This window comes from Lissotriton helveticus, chromosome 1_1 (genome assembly GCF_964261635.1).
Source record: "Lissotriton helveticus chromosome 1_1, aLisHel1.1, whole genome shotgun sequence".
Classification (NCBI taxonomy): domain Eukaryota; kingdom Metazoa; phylum Chordata; class Amphibia; order Caudata; family Salamandridae; genus Lissotriton; species Lissotriton helveticus.
Genome location: NC_136057.1, coordinates 210,518,697 through 210,533,979, shown reverse-complemented (window position 1 = coordinate 210,533,979; position 15,283 = coordinate 210,518,697). Strand labels below are relative to the sequence as shown.

The 15,283-nt window shown below is 46.7% G+C and overlaps 1 protein-coding gene across 2 annotated transcripts in view; it reads left to right on the top strand.

Moving 5' to 3' along the window:
• AKR1A1 (aldo-keto reductase family 1 member A1) overlaps positions 1 to 15,283 on the top strand; it is a 776,593-nt gene that overhangs the window by 682,378 nt on the left and 78,932 nt on the right. For both annotated transcript variants that reach the window (XM_078664963.1, XM_078664890.1), the window contains exon 6: positions 14,440 to 14,639. In XM_078664963.1, coding sequence (XP_078521089.1) covers positions 14,440 to 14,639 — 200 coding nt within the window. The remainder of the gene's footprint in view (positions 1 to 14,439; positions 14,640 to 15,283) is intronic.

Genomic DNA, 15,283 nt, shown 5'->3' with positions numbered 1-15,283 from the left:
ACTGCGTAATCGGCTGGTGAAAATATATAACGAAATGTAACTATTCTGTACTATTTCGCTGGTGGGCAGGCAGATACACAAATTTCATTTTGTATTGGGCTGAAACGTATAAGTTACTATGTAGCTGGCTGTCGGGCAAATAGTAAACATGTATCTGCTGTTTACCCGGCTCACAAGCAAAGCGCACAGAACATCTGCCATGTTCTGTAAGCCACCTAAATACGGAGAGCCCGATTCACAGAATGAACTTAAGACTCAATCCTAAACTTACTACTATTTTGGTATTCACAGAATGCACTTACTACTTTCGGCATTCACAGAATTAACTTGCTACTTTTGGTATTCACAGAAGTTAGGATATTGTCTTAAGACAGACTTAAGACAACATCCTAACTTAAGTCTGTCTTAAGATAAACTTAAGACAAAATCCTAACTTCTGTGAATACCAAAAGTAGTAAGTGCATTCTGTGAATACCAAAATAGTAGTAAGTTTAGGATTGAGTCTTAAGTTCATTCTGTGAATCGGGCCCATACTTTTCTCAACTATTGCACTTGCTGAAATTTGATCATTTTCTAAATACCCACAACTTCTTTTTAAATGCATAAAGCTTCCCAATGGTTGTGAAGTTCAGCAAGTTTTCACAATGAAAATAAAACTTCCAAGAGTTTTTTGGCGGTGAACGTTTACAGCATTTCATAGACTTGGTGTTTTCTTGGTTCAAGATGGTGGCTGCTTGCCCGTTGGCTGCACTGCCTATTGTTGCACAGTGACGACAAGTGATTACCCTGGGGCATATTTACATGCCTCGATTGCCGTTCCGGCAGCATTAAACCCTTCCAGTGATAAACCCTTCCCCTTGTTTACAAAGACGTGGTAAACTGCTGCCTTGTAAATAAATCCCTCTTATCACGCTATAATGGGTGTTGTGGTGGGCATCCATCGCAATGCAAACACAAAGAGATGATGGATGGAGCACTGAAACTTTTCAGACACTCATCCCTGTCATTGATCTGGGTTGAATCCATCATCATTCTTTAGCTCACTTTACCACTCCAGTTCAGATCCAGCTATAAGCAAATCAGTCTTGACATGGTTCCTTATGGGAACAGTCCAGCCCGTACTGCCAAGCAAAGTCTTCCCTGGACCAAAAACAAGCATCCTGGGACCGGTTTCAGGGTATCACCTCTCATCAGCCAGGCTATCTTGAATCCAGTGGCAAAGTGAGCAGGGGACCCACGTCTGGGCATACTCTGCCAACTTAGGGAAAGGAAAGCAAACACAAGGAGATGATGGACGGACAACTAAAAGTTTTAAGAAACTCACCCCCAGTCACAGATCTGGGTTTAATCCATTGTCTTTCTTTAGCTCATTTCGCCACCCCAGTTCAGATCCAGCCATATGCAAATTTGCTTTGACCCTGTTCTTTCTGGGAACAGTCCAGCCCAAACTGCCAACATTCGAACATTTTCTACATACCCACAACTTCTGTTTAAATGCATTTAGCTTCCCAATGGTTGTGAAGTTCGGCAAGTTTTCACAATGAAAATAAAACTTCCTGGAGTTTTTTGGCAGTGAACATTTGCAGCATTTCACAGCCATAATATGCAAACAAGGTCCATTGGATAATGTTTGTATCAAATAACGCAAACAGAAGAAAAAAATAATAGTGTAAGACAGGTGTAGCTACACATGAGTTTTGACCCTCAACGCAGTCCCAAAAAATGCATCTGCAGAGGCTATCACCACCCCTACCTTCCTACCATCACACAGACGGTCATAGAAATGTTCCGTGCCTAGTCGAGGGTGGAAATCAAGCATCTTTAATAACACATGTGACTTGAGAACTGGTATTACCATATAGAACCTGGCTGTGTTTACATCCGTCCTGATAACATAGTTGTCACCCGAGCTTATGTGATAAACAGGAAAAGAGCTTTAAGAAGTACCACAAAGAGAGAGTCCTTGGCCCGGCCCACATGTTGATTATCTTGAGTGCAGAAATTGACTGGGCAGAAGTTGTGTACTTCCTTTAAAAAAGACCGCCTGCATTGCGCATTTTCCCTCGAGAGAAAGCTTATACTTACCGCAGCAGGACTGAGGGGCGTATTAACCAGCGCCCTATTTACAAGAGGGTGCTAACATGCATAATCGCACTTTGTCACCCTTTTTTACAACACCTCCCTTTGCATCTCCAATGAGATGCAAAGTGGGCATTAATGGGCGTACCCCGGATGGACTACCTTGCAAATATCGCTGATGTTTACATCGCAATATTTACAAGGCAGCCCACATGATTTTAGCACATGTTAGATTTTGATCTAATATCTGCTAAAAACCTGACTTAGCCATCCCTAATATAGGGGGTGGATTATGCTGATACGACCCTGTGGAAAACCAGCGATGTTCCCTGCAAAAGGGCGATAACCTCGCTATCTCTAGAATTTATATCGCCCTGGAGAAATGCGTTGTTAATAATGTGCTACAAGGCGATACATTCCAGAGATAGCCTGCGATAATATTATTAACGCTAAGCACGGCCAACGATAATTATCGCTGGCTGTTGCTAATATGCCCCTGAGTTGGTTATGATTGCACCACATTGATCAAAACTATACACCAGGTCTGTTTATTGTGAAAAGTTACGCCACAGCCAGCAGGCCTGACTTATTTATTGCAGGAAGCATACTTTAAAGTCAATAGGCCTTTTAATGTGAATTTACGCTGCGGTAAAATCTGTAGTCAGGGATTGGATTGCGTAGATCTTACAAATTTCTGTCGTAGGTCAGAGTTTTGATGTTGGTTCCCCCATCCAATAAACTCTGCTGGTTAGATAATGCACTTTGGGAAACCTTGTTAACCCTGTTAGGAGGGGATGAATATTGTTCTGCTAACAGTAATATTATGTACTGTTATTATTTTCTGACTGTACGCCCGAGGATTGCTTGGAGGTAACTCATGCAGATCCAGAAGGCCTGAGTTGGGTTTGCTGATAAGCCAGTGATAAAAGCTGTATGCCTGATTGGTTCTCTGGGAAAAATGATGTCAGATGACATAGATTATTTCTGTTTATTGTTAAAAGTCCCAAAAAAGTAATTAAACCGGATCAATTTATTGTGAAAGAGGTTTGTTAAAGTAACCCAAAGAGCTGCAGTTCAACTGGTGGTTACTAGATGTCCCTTTCTAGTCAAATGCAAATGCTTGATGAAAGGGTTTCAAGGTTTTTGCATTTGGCTTGTGAGGGACATCTAGTAATGGCTAGTGGAACTGCAGCGTGATGTAAGAATAATTTCAATGCTTTGCATTTGACTTGTGAGGGAAATCTAGTAAGGACTAGGTGAACTGCAGATCTTTGTAGAATTATTTTGATATTGGATACTATAATATTCACTGCCCACTGCTAATCACGTCCCATAATGCTTTGCAGGGCCTTTGGTTGGGATTGTTTTGTTGCCAATAACTGTGCTTGGGTTGGTCCTAAGAGGATGGGATCACCACTGAAGTTCAACAAAATGCGTTTTTTGTTTATGCTCTTTGTGTTCAAGGCATCTGCTTGGTCCTCCCCCCTATGTTAGGGTGGGACCCCAAAATCATCACCTCTCTCATTCCCTACTGTGTTCATTCAAATAGTTCACTTTTGTGAATTGGTTATATGTATTTTAGCATATTAAATTTCTTTGTCAAAACATCAGAAAATGTTGTTGATTTTGCATTCCATGGTTGGATGATTTGAAATATCATCATTCTTCTTCAGCTCTTTTCAAAGGGGTGTATACGTTTTAAAAAACTGTAATTTTGTATTTAATTGAAATGTTATGAACATGTGCTTGATGGTTGTTTTTATGCACTATAATACCTATAGGCTTGATTGTTTCACTGTGAAAAGATGTCGGATGTCACAGTGCTGACATGTTTATTATCAAAAGGTATGACAAAGAGTAGGCCTGATTGATTTGTTGTGAAAAGCATATGTTAATTCAAACAGGCCTGCAAGAGTGGGCTGCCAGTATCCTAAATTAAAGCCTGTAGATACATGCTTTGTTACATGAAATGTGAGATTACAGTAGTAAGCTAGGACTCTTGTAACAAATTCCGGGGATAGATGTGTGCTTTGTGGTTCCTTGTTGTGTTGTTTTCGGAGAGGTTGCACATTATTTCTTTGGGCTGTAATTTGGTACATATTTGTAATTTTGTAACTGCATACCAATGGCTCCTCTGCACCAAAGCTTATACCCAGTACAGTGGGACTTTGGGGCATATTATCAAGGGGGTTTATCTCCGCTTTTTTGGCTTTAAAAGCCAAGAAAGCTGAGATAAAATTATCTCCCTATTACCTAGCTGTCACTAACACCAGTTAGCGACAGCTAATAGGAGATAGCGACCATCTTGGGCCCCACTTTGCATGTCAGTGATATTTATCACTAATGACATGCAAAGTGGGCGTGCCAAGATGTTAGCGACTGGAAACAGTCGCTAACATCGCTATCTCCTATTACCAACTTTTAGAGATATTCGCGCTAAGCGGGAAAATCTCCAAAAGCTAACACCTGCCCCTGAGCAGTTCTTAGCCATGTTACCCAATGGTAGGTGGATAACATGGCTAAGAGCATTAGCTCGGTAATGCATGAATATCGCGGACTTTTCAGCGATATTCATGCATTTCGGCCGATTTTTATCGCTTAGGAGATAAACCTTGATAATAGCAAGGTTCCTAAGCGATAAAAATCGCCGCAGCTCGGCGATAAAAATATCGCCGCTAAACCAACATAGCGATAATTATCACTAGTTGTTGGTAATATGCCCCTTTGTTTTTTTGGGTGACAGCAATCCAGTGGTAAAGGCCTTTGGCTTGATAAGTTCTTTGTCAGTCAGTCAAAGTACTTTATTTCGGTAAAATACCATAAAAAGGCCATACATACACAATAAAAACAACACAATAACAAGGGATAATACAAGTAAAACCTTGTGTTAAAAATCACATACAAACAGTGCCTGCAAATATTAAAAACTTCAAATAAAACACCGTGTCAGTATATAAAATATCTAAAATTTTATTAAAAATGTGTCACCTCCTAGAAAGTGGCCCTTTGTGCAAAATATGAGCTTCCAGCTTTAGTATTGCACATCTCGTGTACCACATAGTTTTCGCCACAGCAAGATTCCTTCAATCTATCAGGGGGTAGTGTCGTATTTAAGAATCCTGAAGACCTCCCTGTAATCCCTAAGGCCCCTAGCCCTACATAGCTGCAAAATCCATTTCTCCCTGGCCCTAGCGTAAGTGGGGCAGAAGAGCAGAACGTGCAGATCTGTCTCACTGCCGCTCGAACACCCCGGGCAGGTACTTGCCGTTGAGGAGGCATTCCGCCATTTGTGCGTTACCGCCCTCAACCGCAGTGCGCTGTGTCTGAACTTGATATACAGTTTCTTAGCCAAGGAGTGTGCTTGATGGTTGTTTTTTATGCACTATACTAGCTATAGGCTTGATTGTTTCACTGTGAAAAGATGTCAGATGTCACAGTGCTGACATGTTTATTATCAAAAGGTATGACAAAGAGTAGGCCTGATTGATTTGTTGTGAAAAGCATATGTTAATTCAAACAGGCCTGCAAGAGTGGGCTGCCATTATCCTAAATTAAAGCCTGTAGATACATGCTTTGTTACATGGATGTGAGATTACAGTAGTAAGCCAGGACTCTTGTAACAAATTCCGGGGATAGATGTGTGCTTTGTGGTTCCTTGTTGTGTTGTTTTCGGAGAGGTTGCACATTATTTCTTTGGGCTGTAATGTGGTACATATTTGTAATTTTGTAACTGCATACCAATGGCTCCTCTGCACCAAAGCTTATGCCCAGTACAGTGGGACTTTGTTTGGTTGACAGCAATCCAGTGGTAAAGGCCTTTGGCTTGATAAGTTCTTTGGGAAAAGTTACTGTCTAAGACATAAGTTATAGTCAATACGCTTTTCGGAGTGGATTGTTATTACACTTTGCTAAAGCCTGAGGCAGGCATTGTGACACAAGGACCATGCTAGGTAAAAGATCCACCATTGGTTATCTTGTTGACAAAGCCGTGAGGTCGACGCTTTGTAGTGTGCAAATCCTTGTTGGGTACTCTTGGGAGGGAACGCATATTGACTCCCCAACTCGAACCCAGTGTATATCGCAGAGTTAATGGAGAGGTGATGGCTTCCTTGCAGAAAAACCCAGGATCTATACAAGAGGTCTGAGCTGGTTATGGTGACGAGCCAGTGATAAAGACAGTAGCCCTGATTGGTTCATTAACAAGCATTGCGTCAGAGGCCATCAGTACAATTCGCAAATTATGAAAAATGACAACAGGAGCTGAAGCCTTTACTTAGCTTTTGTGAAATCATGTATTTAAGTGAATAGGCCTTTAACTGTAGATTAATTAACCGTGTTGTTGTAAAGAGGATTCTTGACACCAGGAGAAGGTAAGAACACCTTTATTCTGTCACCCACTCGCCGGACTGCCTGGGGAAGCTCAACATTCTAAAGCAGCCTCCAGTGGAACACACCAACAGGTAAGTACCATTGTGAATACATTAAAGAGTGGGAAAATTACAACATTGTGAATACATTACAGAATGAGAAGATTACAACACGTGTAAATGGATTTAGGTAAGCCTTTCATTACAAGGAATCTCACAGATTATGTTAGTAAGCAGGGGTTTGGTGTTGGTTGCTTCATGTGACAAACCCTGAGAGTAAAAGACTTACACTATGATACTCTTTTCTAAGCCGCCTTAGGGGGGCCCGGAAGAGGCAGTTTCCAGGCCCTTGTAAAATAAAACATGAACAACTCTACAAATGTATACATAGAGAATCTTTAGGTCAGCCCTTTTCTGTCTGTTTATGTGTCATTCACATTCTGCATTTCCACCTGTCAACATACTGGATGGGACATTGTTCCTTTATAAATAAAAACACTGCATGGGGCAAAGGGTGAGATATTTGCTCTTTTTCTGCCGTTGGCTCTGTTGCTCTCTGAGTAACAGCATTGTTCCCAAGCACCCCCCTTCCCCAATCCAGACAGTCCTACTGGGCTGCTTGCTTGCTTGCTGCTCATTTAATCTGCAGTGTGCTGCATCCTATCCAGTCAGTACTTAGAAACTGGGCGGCCATCTTGGAATAGTACTGTTCACAGTATATCATTTTATTTTTCTCTCCACGATAGCCATCATGTAGTTTTGAAATGTGATAGCTATGTTGGAGCTGTAAAACAACAACACTCAATGTACATGACAATTACAAGATGGCTGCCTGCTGACATATTTAATTGTATTTTTGTTTAAATTCATTTGCCCGCCAAACTTAGGCAGTGGTATGTTTTGTTTTTTCTACTTTTATTCTTTCCATTTATCTTCCACACTCTTGTTGATTTGTGTGTCTATTGTATTGTGAATGGGTAAGTGAAAGAATACTACAGTGAGTTACGATGTTTATGAATCGATGTAGGAATGCAAGGATGAGTGACAGGTGCATGTTTGTTGACTTATTGAGTGTGTAAACTCTTCAGGAACAAGCTGCACTTTCCATTCTAAGCCATACCTTTTGGCATTACCAGGGCTTGTTTTAAAGCAGGTATTCACACTGTTAGGTAAAAGTGTCCTAGTGGAGTTTCTGCAGTGGAGCACCTTTCAGGCCAGCAACATCTGCAGGTGAAGAGCCGTCCGTGAGCTGTTTCTCACAGAGCTGCACCATCAAGAGGTAGGCCGCCGGCTCCGGTTTACAGAAGGCTTGTAGTGTAGTCCAGGTTGAGGTTTTAAGCTTTAAAGGTACCACAGGGGTAGGATTTGCAGCTCCTTAAATTGAATTGTGTTCTAATTGAATGAAAGGCATGAGAACTTATATGGAGTTCCTGGGTTGGTCAGAGATCTGCTGCATAGTGACCTCTGACTGCCCCAGGACCCAGGTAAATGCTGAAGTTCATTCTGCATTTTACCACTGATGCTGGATGCCCTCAGTCAGGGCTTTTAGTGGGATGAAAAAACTGTGGGGGTTGGGGGCTCTCAAAGGGACGTGGCTGATGTAAGTAAAGTTCGTTCCAGCTCGAGTTACTGCTGGAGCCACACACCGGATTCATTCCCTACCGAGACCGCGATTTCTCCAGGTCTTTAACACCCACCCAGACGTGCCTACTGATTGAACTGTCCGAAGACGGAGACGCCCGACTCTGGTGCCCGATTCTACATGCAATAACTGCCCTCCATGAAGACGCTTCTGCGCTCCCCCCGACCGGATCTATTCTAAGCCGGCCCACTGCCCATCGGCCCTTTCCTCTTTCTTCCTTCAGCACTTCCAAATGTCCTGAAGACGATCCCAAACCAACGAGGATCGAAACGCTGTTGACTCCACACCGCAATATTAGGCGCACTTTATACAATGGCTAAATACAAATCGTGAATTAACCTCGAAAGTCACCTTATCTGTTTACAACCCACTGTATATAAACTTCCACCACTGGTCACTTCGCGCCGCCCACGCTCTTTCACCTTGTCACTTGCGTCGCCACTATTGTCACTTGTACATAATTGAGCACCAAGTGCATTCCTGGTTGTCACATGATTTTTTATATTATAGTGCTGCTATAACTGTATAAATATGACCCCGCTTAATAATTCTTCTGAAATATAAGATGAATAACAACACAAACCCAATTGAATATCAGTCTCCTTTATTTTTGAACTTGTAATGCTTTCAGCATACATATATAATGGTCTACGAAATATTACCTGTTGGGATATTGTATGTTTCTCTACCTTATGTAAGTAAGGGCGTGACTTAAAAACACATAAGCTGAAAATCTGTGGTTAGCATAGTGTGCCACCTGACTGGTATTTTGCTGCTTCTGTCATTCAATCAGGACATTTGTGAAGCACGCTACATACCCGTGAGGGTCTCAAGGCGCTGGGGGGAGAAAGGGAGTGCTGCTACTGATCGAAGAGCCAGGTCTTGAGAAGTCTTCTGAAGGCCAGTAGGTCTTGGGTCTGCCATAAGTTGGTGGGGAGGGGGTTCCAGGTCTTGGCGGCGAGGTGGGAGAAGGATCTGCCGCTGGGGGACTGTGGCGAGGGTGAGGACGGCGGAGTGGAGCTTGCGGGTAGTGGCGTAGAAGCTAAGTCGTCTGTTGAGGTACGCTGGGCCAGCGCTGTGGAGGGCCTTGTGTGTGTGGATGAAAAGCTTGAAGGTTATCCTCTTGTTGACAGGGAGCCAGTGTAGAGCTGGGGGTCGCTCCTTCAAGTCCACGGCTCCGATACTTTGGAATTCCATCCCCTTGGAAACACGTAACACCATGAATCATCTGCTCTTCCGAAAACTTATCAAAATTTGGCTGTTCTCCTCCTTTTAGGGCCCCTCCCGTATATTGATCATCTCTCTTCCCCTTCTATTTTGCGCCCGTTACGCCTACTGTTGGTCCGTCTGCTAGCGCTGGGACGCCCCGTTGCTGGGGTAGCCATGCGCTATATAAATACCGTTAACATAACATTAACATAACATAACATAACATAAGTCTCTCAGGTGGGGTGTGATGTGGCTGCGGCGGAGGATGTCGAGGACCAGTCGTGCCGAGGGGTTTTGAATGCGTTGCAGCCGTCTCAGGAGCTTGGTTGATGTTCCTGCGTAGAGGGCATTTCTGTAGTCCAGCCTGCTGGAAACAAGGGCAAGGGTGACTGTTCTTCTCTTTTCGGTGGGGATCCACTTAAAGATCCTGCGGAGCATTCATAGGGTGTTGAAGCAGGATGAGGAGACAGCGTTGGCCTGTTTAGTCATGGAGAGGGTGGAGTGGAGGGTGATCCCCAGGTTGCGTGCATGGTCAGTGGGTGTCGGGCTGTTCCCAGTGATGTCAGCCACCAGGACTCGTCCCAGGCTGAAGGGGTGGAGCCGAGGATGAGGACCACCGTCTTGTCCGAGTTCAGTTTCAGTCGGCTGTTCCTCATCCATTCAGCGACGGCCTTTAATCCTTTGTGGAGGTTGGTTATGGCGTTGTGAGGGTCTTTGGTGAGGGATATGATCAGCTGAGTGTCGTCGGCGTAGGAGATGATGTTGAGGTTGTGCTGTTGGGCGACGTGGGCGAAGGGTGCCATGTAGATGTTGAACAGCGTTGTGCTGAGGAAAGAGCCCTGGGGTACGCCGCAGATGATCTTGGTGGTGGTGGTGGAGCGGAAGGTTGGGAGGCGGACACTCTGAGTTCTGCCGGAGATGAAGGATGTGGTCCAGTCCCAGGGCCTTCTCTTGGATCCCAGCGTCGCGTAGGCGTGTTCGTAGTGTGCGGTGGCGTACCTTGTCGAAGGCGGCTGACAGGTCAAGGAGGATGAGGGTTGCTGTTTCTCCGTTGTCGAGCAATGGCCTGATATCGTCGGTGGCGGCGATGAGGGCGGTTTCGGTGCTGTGGTTGCTGCGGAAATCGGACTGGGATGGGTCTAGGATGTTGTTGTCCTTGAGGTAGCGGGTCAGTTGTTTGTTGATGATTTTCTCGGTGACCTTCACCGGGAACGGGAGCAGGGAGATGGGACGGAAGTTCTTGAGGTCCTTGGGTTCCGCCTCGGGCTTCTTGAGTAAGGCGTTGATCTCAGCGTGCTTCCAGCTCTCCGGGAAGGTTGCTGTATCGAAGGAGATGTTGATAGCTTTCGGAGATGGGGGGGCCATGATTGTGCTGGCTTTGTGAAGACGTGGTGTGGGCATGGGTCAGACGCCAGAGTGGACGGAGTTCATGATTTTGATGGTGTCATCGTCGTTGACATTGGACCATACGATCAGGCGGCTGGTGGTCGCGGGGGTGGAGATCTCGGTGGTTGGCGGGGCGATCGTGGCGTTGAAGCTGTAGTGGATGTCTGCGATCTTGCGGTGGAAGTAGGTGGCCAGTGAGTCGCACAGTTCCTGCGAAGGGGGGATGTCGTTGGCATTGGAGCTGAGGTCGGAGAGTTCCTTCACAATGCTGAAGAGCTCTTTGCTGTTGTGTGCGTTGTTATCCAGGCGGTCCTTGAATGCGGTCCTCTTGGCAGTTTTGATGAGTTGATGGTGTTCGCGGGTGGCGTTCTTGAGGGCCATGTAGTTGTCTGGTGATCGTTCGCAGAGCCAGTTCTTCTCCAGTTTCCGGCATGTATGCTTGGAGGCCTGGAGGTCTTCAGTGAACCTTGCTGGTGTGGCTGTTGGAGGGTGTCTTGAGCGGGGCGAGAGTGTTGGCGCAGTCGTCGATCCACTGTCGAGGTTGAGGGCGGCGGTGTCGGGTTCAGTGGGGTTGGTTGGTGGGCTCTGGGCGAGGGTGGTGGCTAGCTGCTCTTCGGTGACTCAGCCCCAGCAGCGACGAGGCATCTGTTTGGTGCGGTGGTGTGTGGTGGGCTTCCTGAAGGTGAAATGGACGCAGCAGTGGTCGGTCAAGTGGGGTTCGGTGGTGTGTTTGAAGGAGACGTGGCGGCTTGCGGACAAGACGAGGTCTAGCGTGTGACCGACGGCGTGGGTGGGTGTTTTCACAAGCTGTCTGAGTCCGAGGTTGGCGGGGTTGTCGATCAGGGTGGTGGAGTTGACGTCTTTGTTGTTGTCGAGGTGGAAGTTCAGGTCCCCGAGGAGGATGTAGTCTGTGGGAGGCGAAAGCGTTGATGCTGATGAGGTCGGCGATGGAGTCGCTGAACTGTGGTCTGGGTCCAGGGGGTCTGTAGATTAGGATTCCTTTGAGGGTGGTGTTAGGGTTGGTGTGAATCTGGAATTGCATGTGTTCCGCGGTGCTGAGGGTGATGTCGATACTGGTCTAGACGCTGAGGGTGTTCTTGGGGATGATGGCAATTCCACCTCCTGCTCCGTTGGTGCGGTCTCTGTGGGCGATCTTGTAGCCTTCCGGGATGGCTATGGCGATGTCGGGTGCTGAGGCGGGGTTCAGTCAGGTCTCTGTCAGGAAGGCGACGTCTGGGGCGTTTGTGTCGAGGAGGTCCCAGATTTTGATGGCGTGTTTGCGGGCGGAGCTAGTGTTGAGGAGGATGCACCTCAGGTGGTTAGGTTCGTTGGTTGGTGGTTTTCGGAGGTCGGATACTGGTGAAGCTGCAGTTCCGGCAGGTGAAGGGCCCTTGGGTGCGCTTCGGGGTGGCCCGGTAGCAGGTGTGTTCTCGTCTGGGGTTGAGTGCGAGGAGGGTGCTGGCGTCGTAGTGCAACCGGGTATCTTGGTGTCTTCGGGGTCCAGGGGTTCGGGCGCTGGGCGCGGTCCAGGCGCGGACGGGCGCAGACGGGGTTGCTTTAGGCATCCGCTGTGCGGGGCCGCCATAAGAAGGGGAGGTGGGAGTGCACAAGATGTAAAATCAGACAAAATATAGGGCAGTAAGCGCAGTATATGAAAACCAAACACCGGGACAACAGTAGAGGAGAGACACAGTTTGGGAGAAAAACAGCAGTAATCACAGGCAGTGAGCACAATTTACAAGGAGAACACCAGAGCAATAGTAGAGCAGAGAAAGTTACCGGCAGCCCAGGCCTGCCAGGCGGGCCTCGAACTCTGCAGATGCAGGGGGGAAGCATGGGCGCAGCCAGGTGGAGCTACGCGGCGTGGGGAGCGACCTGCCTACAAAACAGGGTCAAGGGTTGCTCTCACTGCCGCGTAGCGGCCTCCATAAGATGGGGAGGTGGGAGGGAGGAGCAGCAGGGGCTCTGGCGCGGACGGGCGCAGACGGGCTTGACTTAGGCGTCCGCTGCGCGGGCTGCCATAAGAAGGGGAGGTGGGAGGGAGGAGCAGCTGGGTGGGGGCGACGGATGAATGGTAGCGGGTGGCGGGGCCGCAGGTGACACAGCGGCGGGAAGCGGGACCAGCGAGGGGGCGCGGGGAAGGGAGAAAAAATACACAATCAGAGAGCACAAGATGTAAAATCAGACAAAAATATAGGGCAGTAAGCGCAGTATATGAAAACCAAACACCGGGACAACAGTAGAGGAGAGACACGGTTTGGGAGAAAAACTACAGTAGTCACAGGCAGTGAACACTGGAGCAGTAGTAGAGCAGAGAAAGTTACGGGCAGCCCAGGCCTTCCAGACGGGCCTCGAACTCGGCAGATGCAGGGGGGAAGCTCGGGCGCAGTCAGGTGGAGCTATGCAGCGTGGGGAGCTAACTTCCTGCAAAACAGGGTCAAGGGTCGCTCCAGACATATGCATCCAGACATATAATACAACAAGTAACATTACACCTACAACAAGCCAGGATGATTTGCTTTGCCAATGGGTGTTAGTTGCATCAGACAAATAAGCAATTACTATGACTTAGTTCTATAAAACATTGAAAATGCTTCAGGTCAGAAATGATGAGACTGAAAGTACTATAACGAGTCTCTTTGAAGTTACATCAAAGGCAGTGAAGGGTGGTAGTGCTGCAGAGTTAAGATTTATCAACGGAGAACCTGATAGGGACCCGTCTCAGCACCTGCTTTTTAGAACTGCTGGTGCTGAGCACAGGCAGGGCCCGGCCCACTTCAAGCCCTGCCCCCAGTTCAAATGCAGGCCAGTTGGATAACCTTGTTACCTCCTTGGCACACTTGGCATTGTGGAGCAGTCAGTACAATCCAACAAGGGTCACTAAAGGAAGTGGTGGGAGTTAGGAACACTTAGACAGGAGGACCCAATAAAGCTGTACACAATAAACAAAATGGCCAGTTATTTACAAAGACAATGCACAGGTGATTAGATACAGGTAATAAAATAACTCTATTTGGATTAGAATATACACAACAACTGGCAGGTGCCGGAGTTCAAACTTCTTTCTAGAGCTTCTGCTATAAGACCCTATAAACATTGTATTGACTCCTGTATTCTGCATTAGTCTATGGAGGTGAGGGGCTCTCAAAATGCTCCTGTACATTTCTAAAGGACTTGCTACCCTAGTATCTAATTACCGCTCACAACCAATGGGGTGAGTGTGTCAGGCAGACCACAAAAGAGTTACGTTGCTTGGGACTGCCTGGTCCTTGTTCTCTTCAGCACTGATGCTCAGACCCAGCCAAAAAGTGTCCCACAAAAAAAGCATCATTAGGTACAGCCTCCTTTTCTTTTCCAGTTGTCCGCTCCTGACCCCTAGCTGCCAGTTTATGCCCCAAATGACCTCCCAATGCGTTGCTCCATTACTTCCTCAGCCATAATCAACTCTGCAAGTTGTGTTACCTTCGCCACCTTACAGTACTACCATATGCTACGCACCCCATCCCCAATTGTGTCCTCTAAATCCCCTCAAAGCTTTTGCATTTGTGACCCAGATCAGCCAAAATTGACTCCAAATAACCCCAGCCCCAATAGCCTTCTGACTTATGCCAAGCCCACTTGCTTCTTCTTAGTGCCCAGGGTACCCCCACTTAATTTAAACTTCTCCATGCTGTCTTAAAGCAATTATCTGACTTTTGGATTTGAAGTGGGACCAACAGAGGGACTAATGCACCAACATTTTCCTTTTATCTTCAGGTGGAATGCCACCCATACCTGGCGCAGCACGAGCTGTTGGCGCATTGCCAAGCACGTGGGATTGTTCTTACCGCTTACAGCCCACTGGGCTCTCCAGATCGCACCTGGAAGCACCCCAACGAACCCGTGCTGCTAGAAGAATCTGGGGTCAAAGCTCTAGCAGACAAGTATGGCAAATCTCCTGCCCAGATCATCCTCAGGTGAGTTTGAGCCGTGGCAAGGTGCCTGTAACACATGTGCAAGTGGAATAGCCCATGTTTCATCGCTTGCGTTTACAACGCATGCCATTACAGCGACCGCGTTGTTATATTGCATATCATTACAATGACTTGCTGTAGGGGGGCGCTGGATTTTGGAATAGTATAATTTACTATTCCAACTCCAGTCTGTGCAACAGGAGGGAAGGTGTTGGATTTTAAATCCTTAAATCCAACACCTTTTGTCCCCTACAGCAAGTCGTTGTAATGACTTGCATTGTAATGGTATGCGATGTAACAACGCAGTCGTTGTAATGACATGTGTTTGTATCGCATGCATAGTAAACATTGTTTACCGTGCGAGTGTCTTTGCTCACTTTATACACAGTGGTCATCTAACAGCCCCTACAGTACAATACACATGGTGTGGGTTCTCTACAAACAGGATTGTAGCCAGAGATGTCAATGTGGTGTGGTCCTGCAGCCTTCATAAGTCTTCTTCTAAAACTACCCCCTCGCTGTCCAAGGGGTCATGTGCCTTGCTGGACACCGTGAGACAAATATAGCATTGATGGCTTGGACAAAGAGCACTGGGCAAGCTATACCAGTGTGCCTGGAGTCCAGAAGCATCTGCCACTCAACCAAAT